Raw genomic sequence first — 16980 nt, 5'->3', positions numbered from 1 at the left:
CGCGCACTAACACACACGCAAAAACACATTTTCAGCCCACAGACTTACATAAACTTTTCCATAGAAAAAAAACCAACAACAAAAACAACAACAACAAATAATGTATAAACCTTCCAAATGACGTCAATCGCTCTGTAAATTGTGGCTTTTGTTAACTGGTTGCTGTTGTTATTGTTGTTTTTGTTGCCTTTCCATGCCAAAAACAGAAGTTTTTCGGCTTTTCGAGTGGGTTGTGTGTGTGTGTGTGTGTGTGTGTGTGTGTATGCTCATTGGCATTTTTGGGAACCCAGTTTGTGGATCATCGACTGTGAAATCAGCGCTATTTATGAATTTTCGCTCCATCGATCTTTCGCCAGCTCCCATTTTCCCTAATCAAATGTTGCAAAACTCTAGAAATGAATTCTATTTAAGACTTAACTTTGATTTTTAATAGAATTATTATAATAATAATAATAACCCTTATAATAATTCTTATATTTATAAATTCCTTATAAATATTTAATAACTTTGACTTCAAGTTTCCCCAATATGTATAGATATGAAAATGACTTAAGTTATTTAACTTTAACATTTTTCGGAACCCAGTTTATTGATCATCCACTGTGAAATCAGCGCTATTTATGTAAGTTCGTTCCATCGATCTTTACCTAGCTCCTAATTTCCCATAGTCAAATGTGGCAAAACTCTAGAAATGAATACTATTTAATACTTAACTTTGATTTTTAGAAGAACTGATTTCATTTAATTTACCCTTATAATATTTCTTATAATATACATTCTCAATTAGTAATATTCAATAAAATTGACTTAAAGTTTCCTCAATATGTAAGGATATGAAAATATCTTAAATTATTTTTTCGGAACCCAGTTTATTAATCATCCACTGTGAATAATAATTCTTATAACATAAATTCTCAATAAATATTTCATAAATTTGACATTCAGTTTCCTTAATATGTATAGATATGAAAGTAATTTAAGTTATTTTACGGTAACATTTTTGGATACCCAGTTTATTAAGCATCCACTGTGAAATCAGCGCTATTTATGTAAGTTCATTTCATCGATCTTTCCCTAGCTTCTAATTTCCCATAGTCAAATGTTGCGAAACTCTAGAATTACATGTATACAATTTAAATACTAAGTTTTATTTTTGAAATAATATAAAAATACAATTTATTGCATTACACTCACCTGTGCTATGATATTTGTAACTCAAAGTCTCCTGAAAATAAATGCCCTTATAATTTAATTCATTACAAAAAAAATATTTTTATTTATAGTTTAAATTTCCTAGTTATATGTTGGAAAACAGAAAAAACAAAGCCCTTTTAATCCTAACTTGGATTTTTTGAACTAATAATGGCATTTTATTAACCTGTATTATTATATCCTAACTAATTAAAATTAGTACAATATAATATTTAACAAAATACGATGCTGTATTTTTGTATTGAAATTTATTAGTTTTAAATATATTAAACTCTTGATAAAGTAGCTAATTTATTTACTTACTACGTCAAATGTACTACATTCCAGATTTATTATTCACATATGTGTATACATTGTACATGCCAAAGATTAATTAACAAAATCTAAAGACACATTAAAAATATTTAATTTTCCAAAATATATAAATATTATTTTTTTTGGGTTTTGAAGCTTTGATATTTTTGAAGATTTCCCTGGCTTGATTTAGAACTGCTGGCGCCACCTGTGGGCCGCACTTGGCATTTTTCGAAAAGCAGAGCAGAAGGGCAGAAAAGAAGAAAAGTAGAAAAGTAGAAAAGCTGACCTTAATATGCATTAATTGTTGCAGCAGAGCGATTCCAAAGCGCTCACTCTCATTTTCCTGGCTCTCCCATGTCTCTCTCTCTCTCTCTTGCCTCCTTTCTCTCTTCTGGCTAATTGTTCTCTTCCCTCCCTACGCCCCCTTCCTCTTCCTCGCCCCATCCCTTTCCATTTTCCATTTACGTGCTTTATGCTTTTTTTGGAGCAGCGCGCTGCTTCCATTTCCATTTCGATCCCAATTGTTGTTGTTGTTGTTTTTGTTGGTGTGGGGGATCTTTTGTTTTGTTTGTTTGTCCTTCTCATTTTATGTGAGTGTGCATGTGTGTGTTTTAGAGATGGAAGTGGAAAGTCCAATTGGAATTTGGGGGACTGTTAAATCAATAACGATTAACTTGGGTTTTGGTTATGTGAAGAGGGTTCCCACTTTATAAGGACTATGTATTCCAGCAAAGCAACGAAACTTTTAATGAGTTCTTTATTTTGAAAGACAGTTTGTTATATTTCTCAAATATTTTTAAATGATTCTTATAAGTATACACCCAATTTCCGTTTTTCCAAAATCCAAAATAAAGTTAGAATGGGGTTTACTAAATTAAATTTATATTTTTGGGCTAAAAAAGTTTAAAACGAAGGCAACAGGTTAAGACGAACTGTAAATTAGTTGATTTCTTATAATTTTGAAAAATATTTAAGTGATCTTAAGTCTAACCCATCGATCTTCAAAATATTTATATGTATTTGCATAATGGTTCAACCTTTTTATAGTAAAGAAAATTAAATTAAGTAAATATGGAATTTACTTAAGTAAATTAAAATTTTTTGGGTTAATACAATTTAAAACTTACAAAAAAGGTTGAAAAGAGCTGTAAATTAATTGGCCTCTTTCTTTAATTTTGAAAAATATTTAAGTGATCTTAAGTCGAACCCATCTTAAAAAAATGAATATGTATTTGTACAATGGTTCAACCTTTTTATAGTAAAGAAAATTAAATTAAGTAAATATGGGGTTTACTTAAATAAATTTAAATTATTTGGGTTAATACAATTTAAGACTTAGGAAAAAGTTTAAAAAGAGCTGTAAATTAGTTGGTTCCATTCTATAATTTTGGAAAACATTTAAGTGATCTTAAGTCTAACCCATCGATCTTCAAAAATTTTATATGTATTTGTATAATGGTTCAACCTTTTTATAGTTAAGAAACCAAAACTTGTCTTTGCTAATTTTATAAAACAGATTTTAGTCTTCTTAAATTTTGTAATTACATATCTTTAACTCCTTGACTCTGTAAAAAGATCTTGAGTTGTTCTATGACTCTATCTTTTTGTATCATAAATATGTATAGCTATTCTATACAGATATGATCCGGTGTCATATCACCTACTTAAATGATTTAACCTCGTGACACGATAAAGTTCCGCCCGCCACTCAATCCGTAGTGCATGTACCAAAATAAATACTTGTGCACACGATATATGTTTATGTGGCTGACGTGTGGGGTTATTTGAATGGAGTATAGGGTGCGTTTGTGGGTTTTCCGAGGGGAATATGTGCGCCTATAATTATAAGGTACACTGATAAGAAATAACCGTGGAAATTCCAAAGATTTCATACTCAGTTTTGATATTTTTCACTGTTTTTACTAGTTTTAATTGATTAAATATACATAAAAAGATAATTTTTAAGATATATTATTTTTTAATGTCCTAAAATGTTTTAAGTAAATATACTGACTATAATAAAAAGACTATCATCGTATTCTATATCATCTATCTGTATATCTATATCTATATCTATACCTATATATCTATCATTTAATATAAAGACTATCATCGTATTCTATATTATCTATCTATATATCTATATCTATATCTATATATCAATCATCTAATATAAAGGCTATCGTATTCTATATCATCTATCTAAATATCTATATCTATATCTATGTCTATATATCTATCATCTAATATAACGACTATCATCGTATTCTATATCATCTATCTATATATCAATATCTAAATATATATAACTATCATCTAATATAAAGACTGTCATCGTATTCTATATCATCTATCTATATATCTATATCTATATCTATATATCTACCATCTAATAAAAAGACTATCATCGTATTCTATATCATCTATCCATATATCTATATATATATCTATACCTATATCTATATCTATACATATATCTATCATCGTATTTTCTATCCACATTTTTTTTACGTTTTTTTCAGTGTACTTATACATGTGCATAGCATAGCAAGAGGTGTATTTTTCGGTGGGTAAATACATAGGCGAACACACACGGCAATTACTGGAACGACCTCGCTGGATTTCCACTTCCAACCCCACTTTTGTAACCCCACATTCGATCGATTTTTCCGCGCTGGAAAGTTGGAAAACCAGGGCAATTAATTACCGACTTGATCATGCTACAATTATGTTATTTTTTTTTTGTTTTTTTTTTGCTATTCTATTGCCTGTGGAGCCAGAACATGCAATTATTTTAATGTATTCGACCTTGGGACTCATGAATGTCAATTGGCACGTAAGTTCTCCATTAGCTATTAGCTTTTACCCGCGGCTCCACGCATCCAAAATGCAAATCCCTGTGTACACTTTATATATATTTGTATATTTCTGCGCTGCAAATCAGTCGTTTTGTATGCTAGCTTCGTTTTTTATGGTTTTTTATGGGGCTAGGCGACTCCCACCCACTCGCACATATTTATACAAATTGAGGCAGCGGAAAAAGTGCAACTCATTTGAATGGTTTCGCCTTCATTATGCAAATTTCGCCGCGTAGTTCGTTGCGAATATTTATTTGCTCATTATAAATACATAAATATTTTCGGCATCGTAGCAATCATGACTTGCAAGCACACGAGCATTAAACGGGTTTCTAATTTCTTGTCTAAATGTAATGTAATGATCGAGTTTCAATGGGCTGACAAATTTGAATTTGCAAAAATATGCCGCCAAAATATCGATAGACGGGTAGGGGACTATCGGTAGTTACATAACAGCTAGCTTTTGCTTGGATTGCTGTCTAACTAGGTGGCAACTCTGGGTGATATTTTGTTTTTTAAATATATATTTTAAGCACCTTTAAAAATTGTTATTATTTATAATAGAGATGATATATTTTGCAATTAATATTGTTTATCTAGAAACTGTCATAAGATTTTGTCCATAATAAAAATACAATTAATTTTATCTTATAGGTTTCAGAACTATAAAGTTATTTTCAGAACAGTAAGTAAAAAATATGTCTTATTTTTAGTTAAATGACTTATTGATTATGCATTTATTTTTTAATCATTTATTTTTAATACAGAGATGATATATTTTACAATTAATATCGTTTAACTAAAAACTGTCATAAGATTTAAAATATAATATATATACAAATAATTTTAGTGAAATTAATATATATATTAGGTTTCAAAACTATAAAGTTATATTCAGAACAGTAAGTAAAAAATATGTCTTATATTTAGTTAAATGGCCTATTGATTAAGCATTTATTTTTTAATCATTTATTTTTAAAATTTATTTGTTTTTAAAAATTTTTTTTGTCTTGAACATAAAAACAAAAATAACGATTATTGATTATAATATTGTCAGTTTCAACATCTAACAATTTTATGCTTATCTTTTTTTTATTTTTCAAATTGCGATTGTTTTCGCGCCCAAAGCAAAGTCCACAGCGAAAAAAATCAATATATGAAATGGCAGCAGAGCGAGCGGGACAACTAGCTAGAGCAAGTGGCTAGGCAAAGAACGGCCGATAAGAGGATGCCACCTAGTTGCACTCTTTAGAGAAATAACAAAAAAATAAAGATTTTACCATGAAAGAAAATAAACAAAGAATATAAACTAGTTCTGAATCAAATAATAAAGCAGTATTAATTATAAAGCAAGCAACTTGCCAACTTCTAACACCTTTTCCTACCTTTGAGCACCTTTCGGCGATCCGGCAGCGCCACACGAAAATGGCGAACACGAGCACTGCGATGAACGACGAGCTGAAAAAATAATTATTATTTTAAATTCCGTTTTGCCAGCGAAATTCGGTGCGTGCGCGAAAAAGAGTGCGGAAAAGCGCGGTTGGTTAATAAGCAAGCCAAATTATTGACGCATTATGAGGCGGTCAAAGTGCGGCGCCAATGGAAATGGTCAGCCAAATGGTTAAAAATATGTAGCAGCGTGCCAGCCCCTAGAAAATCAAATAGAATCACAAATTTTTAGTTTTCTGCCTTTGCGAATTATGAAAAACCAATCGCAATGCGTGTGTGTGTGTGTACGTGCGGTGCGTGCGCGCGTGTGTGCGTGAGCGAGCGTAGAAGCAAAAGGCGCAGTGGAAAATAAAAATAAAAGCGAACCAAAATTTAATAAAAAAAAATAAAGAAAAAGAAAAACGAAAAAGAGGTGAACAAGCGAAAAAAAGAGAAGAAAAACAAGAGAAGCAGCAGCAAAAACAACACAAAACTGGCGGTAAATACGCATGCAGTACAAAAAAAAAAAGAAGCAGCAACAACAAAAACAACCAAACGCAACGTAACGGGAACTCTTTGACGTATTTCCTCTATTATTATGCAAAAAGGCAGGCGGCAAATTGCAGCAGCAGCGAAAATCAAATATAAATAGCGAAAAGGTAAAGAGACAGAGCAGCCCCACAAAACTAAACTAAAAATAAGAGGCGAACATATTTGTTGTTTGCAGAGTGCAATAAAAAAAGAAAGAAGAATGGGGGGGGGGGGGGGGGGGGGGAATACTGCAAACCTTTCAATTGGTTTCAATTGGCAAATGCAATTGTTCAGCATTACATTTGCATTACATCCCGCTCCCTCTCTCTCTCGTGCTCTCTCCCTCTCCGCTCGCCTGTCCCTTTCCCGCTCTTCGCCCCGTTTGCTTTGCAAAGTTTTGCGACGAACAAGAACAATAATAATCAAAACAAAAATGTTTAAAATCCATTTTCTTTTCGCCTCTCCTTCACCCACTCACTCATTTCGCAGCGCGCTGTCATTTGTCTTGCGCCCTTGCCTCCCCCTTCTTCTTCTTCGTTGCTGCCCCTCCCTCCTCTCCCCCGCAACTACAGCTATCTCGCTCACTCGCATGCACACCATGCAAAAGCAAAGAAGAGAAGCAACGAAAACGAAGTTGCCTTCCCCGTGGACAATGGGTCCAAAAGGGTTAAATAATTGACAAACTAAGTACAGTGGGCTACACAAGAGCGAAACTTTATTTTAAGAACTGTCCCTAAAACAACTTATTTATTTTTATTTTATTATTTATTAAACAATATTATTTAAACCAAACTGTTTAGTCGAATTAGTACTAAACAAAAATGTGTTAAGATACAAATAATAGCAAATATTTTAAAATAAATTTTTTTTTATTTATATAAATTTAACAAAAACTTAACAACTTTTTTCATTTACTGACCTACGTAGCTACTGTAATTGTAAAAAATATTATTTAAACTATTCTATTTCGTCGACTTAGTACTAAACAAAAAAGTGTTAAAATCGAAATATTTGCAAATATTTTATAATAGATTAATTTTTTATTTATTTAAATTTAACAAAAACTTTAAATTACTGTAACAGATACATAAATACTTTTTAATTTGTTATGTTGTTGAAATTATTAAATAAACTTTAGAAAATTTTTTTTTGGATAGGCGTTTTTGGAAAGTTTTCATTAAATTCATACGAATGTTTTGTATGTTAATTCCATAACTTAACAAATTTTTTTTTTATCTACATCAAGGTGGTTATAATAGGGAAATTTTAAAATGCTCTTGCAATTATATTTTTCCAATTCAATTATAAAATTAATCGCAAAAATCAGCAAGTAAGCAACATTGTAGTAATTGACAAATTTTCCTGACCATTTATTTCACTTTTTTTTATAGAAGTTTTGTCACGATATCTATGACAGATACCCCATGTTAATCTGTTGTATGACTTTTAGATAGAAAATTGGGTATAATAATACACTCTAAAATAGTGACTATTTCAGGTACCTGTTAATACTATGTATTTCTAACGTATCTATGATAAAAATATTTTGAGTAAATTAAAAAAAAGGTATAACTAATAGGGTTTTTCCCCTAAATAAAATACAATTAAATGAAATAAAATAAAAATTAATACGTTAAATCGGTGTATAATCATAAAGTACAGAAAATAAATATTAAAGAGCTAGAAAAAGTGATAAAGCCATTGCACAAACACATAAAAACTACGACTACGAACACAGATTATCCATTTGCCAAATAAACATGCACATGCGGAAGGGAAGAGAAAAGAAAAGAGGGGAATGCAAAAGAACGGATTCCAAAAAGGAAAAGGCGGCAAAACCGATGCATGTGTGTGCAAGAAAGAGATAGCAACAGTGGGGCGAACAATAGCAGAAAAAAAACATGGATTGGTCTAGTAAAGAAAGAAGAAGAATCGTAACAACGGGAACGAACCGCATAATGCGCGATTAATGATAAGCCTCTCTGGGAGCAATAAAAAAGAGAGGGAGAGAGCGGGAGAGGCGCCAGATTTGTGAGTGGGTGGCAACACCTATTCTTCCTCTTTCCCTTCACACCTTTTTTCTTGCCGCCGTTTTGTTTTGATTGCGAATTTTCTTCACAAAATTAAATGAAAATACAGTGGGCCCTAATATTAATCAAAATAAGTGAGAGTAACAACATTAAAAACCCAAATTAAATTATTAATTTAAGATTTTCTAATAAAAATTAATTTAAAATAAATAAAAAAATATAAATATTTGTTGTAGACCAAACTACATTTTTTTTTTAATTTAATAAAGTTATCTTTTAATTATTTCTTTCTTAAATTGCATAAAGTAAACATAACCTTATTTAAAATCGAAGTTCCACTGTAGTTTTGACTTTGTAATAAAAGATCCCATGAAATTCTCCCTTATTGTTTGGCATAAAATTGTGGTTGCATTTTAACCTCCTCATTGAAAATTGCAAGCAAAAGTTGGTTTCACATCCCCCACCTCCTCCTCCTCCTCCTACTCTTCATCGCTGCATTGCCTCCCATTCTATTTGCACGGCAAGTTGCCTCTTCGAGCATCCTCATCCTTTCAGCATTCCTATTATTCTTTTTTTATACCTATTCCTTTTTTTTTGACAATGCCCCCAACTAGCAAAAACAACTTGCAGGCACCAATACGTGCCATTGAAAACGAGAAAGGAAGTTTTATTCGGAAAGCAGAAGTTGGGATACCCTATCTTTTATAAGAAAAATGTAATAGTCATTTGGGGAGGTGGTTCGAATATAATTTTTAGGATAGGTGTTCGATTTTATTAGAACTTTATGTATCTCGATTAAATTTTGATAATTTTGACAGTTTTTCTAAAAAACATATCAAATCCTCTTTAAAATAGATGTTTCTATGTTTTGTTTCTATCGAACTTCGACTCCTATTTATCTTAATCTAATATTGCTAAATCCAATTAATAAGTTAATAGAAATATATGAAGGTCTAAAAACTCTTTTTTAATTCGTTACAAATTTATCAACACAATATTATACCCCTTACAAGGGCATTAAAAAAAAGTTACACTAAAAACTGGTTTCAGTTTCAGTTTTCTTCCTTTGGGTCTGGCCCTGCATTTTACATGAAAATGTGCAAAACAAAACCATTCCAGCAGTGCTAAAAACCACGCGACATGACCAGCACTAAATAAAGTAAAAATAGTTGCCATTCGATGGGTTGTCGCGGGTTAAACTTTAGGTAGAGATAAATGATCTGGGAGACAAAATAAATGTAGTCAGCAGAATTATAGTAAGTGGGTACAAAGTAATTTAGTTTATAATGAGTAACCCTTTGGGAATCCAGTAAAAAATAAAAACTCATTGTTATCAAGTCCAAATATATTTAATAATAGTGGTAATTTATAATAAACATATATTTAAGGTTTAAAATCTGTAATACAGGGATTGTCAAATGGATCTTTTAAGGATAAGCTTTCTAAAAAGCTAAGATAAAAGTATCTTCCGTTGGTAGTTATTCTCAGGGCTTTCAGACTCAATAATCAAATATTAAATAGAAAAATCATAATAAAATCATAATAATGATTATAATACTCTTAAGACTTCTGTTAAAACCCTTTTAATGGTATCCAACTTTTAGTATTATAATCTTAAGAGTATTATAATTATTATCATGATATTATTATGACTTTTCCAATTAAAATTTGATTCTATAAGACAGTTTAAAATAATTATAAATGTTAAGTCTCCAGTTACAAGGGTTCCCTTATCAAAAATATAGATTGTTGAAATATAGATTAGTTGTTGGGTTGTAAAAGGAATATGTAGTATAAGAAGGAAGTACTTAGGAATGTTGACTATAAGAAAACTGATAACCTAATACTACAGGATATCAGCTGTTCGACCAGGACTTACCTAGCTTAAATTCTCCTACCTGTCTTCGGCATAGTTTGTCCTCCTCCACCCCACTCCCGCCGACCCCCTGCCCCCACCCACATTCCAAGTTATTCCCTGAAACTCGTTGTAAAGCTCTCAAACACAATGGACCAACTGACTGCGACTCCTTTTTATAGCATCTTCAACATGTGGTTGGTGGTGATTCAGTTGCATCGGGAACGGCAATTCGCCAAGAACTCAATTCGGAGGATGCAGTCAGCTATCCAGCCAGCTATCCTTATTGTATTGATTGATTTTCCCCATAAAACAGCTCTAAATAAACCATATTAAACTGAATCTTTACTCTCTTTTCCAGCAGGATATAGGATATAAAGGATACCCAACGTGTTGAGCACGCCAGAAACCATAAACAAAAGCCAACAACAGGAATTCAACAGGGAAGCTTTCTGAAAGAAAGGAAAAAAAAACCATTAAAATGGCAGCGGTACGAGGACATCAGTATTTCAGCCTGCGCTGGAATAACTATCAGAATACGATGACGTCAGTGTTCCAGCAGCTGCGCGAGGATCTGTCCTTTGTGGACGTAACCCTATCCTGCGAACACGGATCCCTCAAGGCGCACAAGGTGAGTATCTATAAAGTATTCCATCTTTTCATAATAAACTCATTTTGTTTTTTTTTTTTAGGTTGTCTTGTCCGCCTGCTCGACGTATTTCCAAAAACTACTCCTCGAGAACCCTTGCAAACATCCCACCATCATCCTGCCCGCCGACATCATCTTCACCGACCTGAAAACCATCATTGATTTTGTTTATCGTGGGGAAATCGACGTCACCGAATCGGAATTACAGGTGAGTCGATGCTAGGTGTTCATTTAGCAAGTAATAATCTTTAGTTGTAATATGGGGATTATTGGGAAAGAGCAGTTCTTAATATACAGAACAAATACTAAAGATTATTTTTAAATTTAACTGCGGAATTAGGGATCCTCGGCTGTGATAGACTTGGGAGACTTTTATAATGTAAATTTAAATAGCCAGATATAGTAAAGTGCCCCATTGTGGTTTAACCTACCCACTGATTTCGGGATTTTCGGTTAAGATGACGTACAATATGAAAACAAGAACCATTTTTGTGAGGCGTGTTAAGAAAGTATGTGCCTACTTAGGCTTATATCAAAACAATTTAAATTTAATTGTGATATAGTAGAACAAAATAAAAATAAAAATAAATAAAATAGGTAACTATATTTAGTAATACTTAGTTAAATGATGAGGATAATCAACAAAGAACCGATTTTAATGGTATAGGGACTTAAATAAGATATAGTAGAACAAAATTTAAAATAAAAAAATAGGAACTTATAATATACCAAATTTTTATAATACAATACTTTATTTCATCTTAATTTCTGTAATAGGAGCAAACAGTATTTCTATATTTAGAATATTCAACAACAAAGTTAATAAACACTCATAATTCTTTTCTAAAAACCGCCCATGTTTATGTTTCCGTTTTGCGGTTAAGATATCTTTTCATATCCGATTACTTTTACATACATTTTTATAAGGCCTTTTATAGAATATCGTCATTTATTAAGGGGCTGTATAAATAGTTTTTTTATTTACCCGACTAAATTTATACAATCTTCACAATAGAAAAGTACCACATGTGAATTGTTTCGTTCTGTGGATAAGATATCATTGTGGAAAACTATTTTTAGGATCTTGCTTATCTAATTACTCGTATATTTCTCTTTTTTGTCAAATGAAACCGAAATAAAATAAAATATAAGCAATAAAATTATTATTTTATCAGGCTTGACGCCTATTGACATATGCTTTAACCCTTTTTGTTTCTGATTTTATGTTTATTAGAATTGTTGTTGTATTGAATTGTTATTGTATATTGTTGTTCGAAAATTAATGTAATAATAACAAATATATAGCTAGGTTTATTTAATAGGCTCTTAAATATATACGTTTTCCATTCCAGACCAAGAATAGATTATTTGAAAGACAAAGTAACCTATGGTTAAGCACTTAAAGTTAAATTTGTAGACTAGACTGGACTAGATTGATCTAGAATGTCAAATCGCTTAAATTCCACAGGCCATCACTTATGAAATACACTGCACCCACAATTACCACCTCCTAATCGGTTTGCCAAACAAACAAAACATAGAGCTAGCCAAACCACAAAAGTGGTTCTTTTTTTAAATTGAACGCACAAATATAGAGGCGTATAGAGCGGTACGAGTACAATTACTTTCAGGGTCGTTGTTATCTGGGCACAGCTCCCCCAGCTCTGAAAACCCCTTTTCCCCAACGTCACCCTTTTTCTCCCATATTTATCTGAATGCCACCCACCGAAACCAGGCTTCTACACTGCAAACAATTGTTCGTATATCTTCAGTAACAAACTGAAATTGCAACCAACTGTTGTCCTTCTTTAATCAAATTTTTAAAACATTATTGTCTAGTAAATTTTTATATTTAAAAACCTATCAATTTACAAAAATGTAAAAGGTTTTATAACCTAAATAACATTTTAATAAATTATTTAGATAGTATGATATTTAAGTACTTTATTTGTCTAACATTTTTAATTAACAGATCATATAATATATTTAGTATATTTTTAAAAAGTTGAGAACATTTTCGGCAATCTTTTTCCTTAAAAATTTAGAAACAAAAACTGTTAAAGATGGGGTGCATGCAATAACGCCCAGTGAAATAACGCCCACTTTGTTTATAGACCGGGCGTTATTGCAAAATCGAAATGTAAAAATGTATGTAATATTGAAACAGTGAAATCTTTCTTGAATAAAGCTTGAGCCTAGATATTTTATAATTTAATATATTATTGATTTTCAATAACTATACTTTTCTCCCGGTGCACCAACATGCCTCGCATTGTTGCTTTTGCAATCGACGACAACGCCCCATTGTAATTGTCATTTGTGTGCTTCATTAATTCTTGTTGCCGACGATGTTGCTCCAGGGCACATAGACTCTCCACTATATTATAGAGAAACTATACCACCGAGCATTTATCGGGGAAATGTCGCTGGTTTTCCCATCGATATGGAATGCCCTCAGGTTAGTTGTTTTGCCGCAACTGGTAATTAATATTGATTTGCATGCCCTGTGCACCGGAGCTTTGCAAATATATCGATTTCTGGCCATAATAAGTCGACAGGTCAAAAGGGCTGTGGGAAAATTAAATTAGGCTAATCAATTCTGAAACTAATTGGATCGGTGAGCGAAAGCATTTGGTGTCCTTATACGTTATTTATTCTTTTAAAAGGAAATTAGTATTGATTGACCGATTTGGGAATGCAAATTTGTTTTAAAATTGGACTGAACTTAACTTTATTTCAGTGAAAAATATGATTAATATGTGCTTAATATATATTCCCTTATCTTAATGAAAAATTATAGTTTGAAAAGCTTTTCTAGGATTCGTTTTAGAAATATTATGTTTTGAAAAGTAGCAATGTTGCGTACACCGGTGATTTCTAAAGAATTCGCTCATTTTTTTAAGTAAAGCAAGTTTTATTTCCAGAAAAGATCCTTTATAAGGTACTGTAGAATCAAAGAATTTACTGGATCACTGTATGCTCAATAATTCCATATTTATATTTATTTAAAATAAAATAAATAAAAATAATGTCAAAATAAAGAAGTGGTTCACATTAGTTTTTAATAATGTTGACATATGGTGTTTTCTAATAATAATTGATTTTTTATAGTACAACTTTTTTTTAATAAAAAAATTAATATATTAGCAAGTACTAAAATCAAAATATAACTATTTGTGCAAAGATAACAATTACAAAAAATAAATTATTTACAACCGTATTTGTTTGTTTTAGGCATATTTGGTTAGTTTTCAAGTCACAAATAAATTTTGTTTGCTTGATACTTTTTTTTAATGTAGAATATCGAGAACGAATTAAAAACTAAAAAATCTAGAAAGGAATAGAAAAGGAATTAATATAATTAAATATTCAAAATGTTAAAAAAAGTGTCATGTTAATTGCAACAGCGGAAATCCGCTTCGCTGTTAAGTGTTAACATTAACTTATTTAAACAGCAACCGCTTAAGCGGGGACAGCAACCGCATTACAGTGGCGGCCAGTGTGACAAGCAGAGTTGTTTGCTTGAGCGCTCAACTTGCTTCGCACTCAAGTCGCCGCCACTGCTGAGAAATAAAAAATTACTCAAGCTAAAAAGGGGGGCAGCAAAAATGAATAAAAAAATAAGCTCAAACGGTGGTCCATTTCCACCCGCTCTCTCTCTCCCACTCACACACACACACATAAAAAGTCCTCCTTCCGCCGCTGCTTCTTCTTCTTCTTGCGGCGACTGGCAGACGTCGACTTCCCATTCATGCTCTCTTTCCCCCCTCCACCTCCACCTCCCCCTTCTTCAACCCACTTTTTTTTACTTTTGTTGTTTTTGTCACAGACGTGCGCTCCATTTTTATATTTTCGCTGCAAAAGTTTTGCCGGCCATCTGTACAACCGCCCCCCCCCCCCCCCTTAACCTCCACAAGTTGCTGAATTTTTTTGCGCCTCTATTTTCTTTTACTTTTCTTTTTTTTTCGGTGGGGACTTTTACAACTACAACTACAACTACAGCTTGTATCTCTTTCGTTTGTCGCCGTTGTTTCTGCACATGTTCTTGGAGTTTCCTCCACCTCCTTCTCCTTCTCCTTCACTTTATGTATGTATTACGTTCGTTTTTTTCGCCCATTTTTATATTCGCCGCTACTTCTTGTTGTTATTGTATTTGCCCTTGTACTTTTGTATGTTTCAACCGCAACTTCTGTTTGACTGTGTGTGTGCTTGGGGCTGCTGAAGCTTTCGTCTTGGTGCGTATTCTCTATGTGTGTGTGTGTGTTTTTGGGGATATCATTTTTTTTGCTCTCGAGTTTCTTTCTCTGTGAGTGTGTGTGTGGTGCCCCCTTTTTTTTGGCGCGTCCATTTCGCCTTGAAAAATGTTGTTGTATGGACTTCAGTTTGGCAATGGGCAAGAAGGGAAGGGAAAATCGTAGTGGAAATGTGGGGGAAACCAAAACTTTTCGTACTTTTTGGACAATCTGCAAGTAGAGTGTTCCCAAACGGGGGGAGGAAAAAAAATAAAACAATTTTGTTTTGCCAAACTTACTCATTGTTGTTGCGACTGGCCAAGAATATGAGTTCTTGGGCAAACTTTTTTAACTACCAAAATGAATTACAAAGTCAGCTTAATTAGCTAAAATATTAATGGGACCTTTCTACAGGCAACTACCAATGAAAATTAATTTTTTAAATAAAAATGTTGTACCAAAGGATTTTGTTATGATTTTTCTTTAAACAAAAACTCTAATTTAAAGGAAATTAGCATGCTAGTAAAAAGTTTAATTGTAGGCTGCTTAAGTTTTAGGAAGTTGTAATTCCTAAACTCTAATTTTTTTTAAATTAACTAATTACTTACTAGACATTATTCACTTGATTTTGTTTTTATATTTCATTAAAATAGGTTTATTTTTAAATATATTAAAAGGCCTAGTTTGACTTTTGACTTTGAAATGGTTTAATTGTTTCCTGGATCACACTAAAAATGCAGTAATGCCTAGATAATGTTTGTGGTTTTTATAATTGCTCTGCAGGAACATTTAAAAACAATTAGTTGTGCGAATCCCATGATGTGAATAAGGTTCACCCCAAAAAAAAGGAAGAAAACGGTTTCTTACGCTCCTATGCTGGCTATCTCGCTCGCTCCCACACGCCGGTTGACCCCAGCGTTGCCATACTTTTTTTTCTTGGTTTATTTTCCTCTCTTCTTTTTGGGGTTAAGCTCAGATTCGATTTTCGCTAAGCGTTAATTAATGCTGGCGCTGCTTTAATGCTTTTAGCAAACGTGGTCAGCCAGCACACGCACACATGCACAGATGATTTAGTGTTGCCAGTTGCCTTAGCCCCTCCTAGCCCCCTTAACCCCCTTCAGAAACCCCTTAACCCCCCACTGCCGCCACTTTTAAATGCATGTGTCTGCCACGCCATGTGCTTTGGTTATATTTATTGCTATGTATTTTTTGTTGTTTTTTTTTCTGCATTTTTTTTTTGTTTTTTTGCATGCCAACACTTGAGGGTCTTCCCAATGCGTCGTGCCTCTCACTCCCACACACTCGCCGCCTTCCCCACTTTTGGCCTCATTGCATGTGTGTTACACGGGAAAAATATTTAATTCAATTTGTCTATACTCAAATTTCATTAAAGAAAGTTTTCAGAAACGGAAAAAAGTTTAGAAGGCTGAGTTCGTGACCCACAGCTGCAATGCAATTTTTAAAAAAATGCAATGTACAATCACCTTACAAAATATGGTTATTAATCAATGCTACAATTAGAAAATCGGATTTTCAGAATAGGAAATAGCTTAGAAGGCCGAGTTCGAAACCCACAGCTGCATTGCATTTTTTATATATTATTATCATAAATGCAATGTACAATCAACATACAAAATATGGTTATTTAACTACGCAACAATAAGAAAAACGAATAAGCTCTTTAATTAAAAAAAGAAAAATTAATCAAAAAATTCATTATAGATTTTACCAGAACTAAACATTTCTAAATACGAATAAGGTGCATCTCAAATCCACCTCTTTTTTTTCCTCACTGTGTACTCCTCTCCTTCTCCCTCGCTCCTTCACCTTTATCTTTAGCCAACTATGTGAGCAGCTGAAACGGACACAAACACACGGACAACTACAA

At 32.5% G+C, this 16980-nt stretch overlaps 1 protein-coding gene across 4 annotated transcripts in view; it reads left to right on the top strand.

The window, feature by feature from the left end:
* The first annotated feature begins 5781 nt into the window (after positions 1-5781).
* Positions 5782-16980, top strand: part of LOC119552007 (broad-complex core protein isoforms 1/2/3/4/5) — a 60185-nt gene continuing 48986 nt past the window's right edge. For 2 of the 4 annotated variants that reach the window (XM_037861737.1, XM_037861735.1), the window contains exons 1-3: positions 5782-6454; positions 10573-10842; positions 10904-11068. In XM_037861737.1, the coding sequence (XP_037717665.1) occupies positions 10693-10842; positions 10904-11068 (315 nt within the window). In that variant the 5' untranslated portion in view covers positions 5782-6454; positions 10573-10692. The remainder of the gene's footprint in view (positions 6455-10572; positions 10843-10903; positions 11069-16980) is intronic. The other 2 variants (XM_037861736.1, XM_037861738.1) reach the window with 2 other exon arrangements.

The sequence above is a fragment of the Drosophila subpulchrella genome, chromosome 2R (genome assembly GCF_014743375.2).
Source record: "Drosophila subpulchrella strain 33 F10 #4 breed RU33 chromosome 2R, RU_Dsub_v1.1 Primary Assembly, whole genome shotgun sequence".
Taxonomy (NCBI): domain Eukaryota; kingdom Metazoa; phylum Arthropoda; class Insecta; order Diptera; family Drosophilidae; genus Drosophila; species Drosophila subpulchrella.
Note: the sequence above shows the minus strand (reverse complement) of the source record. Positions and strands in the feature narration are given on the sequence as shown.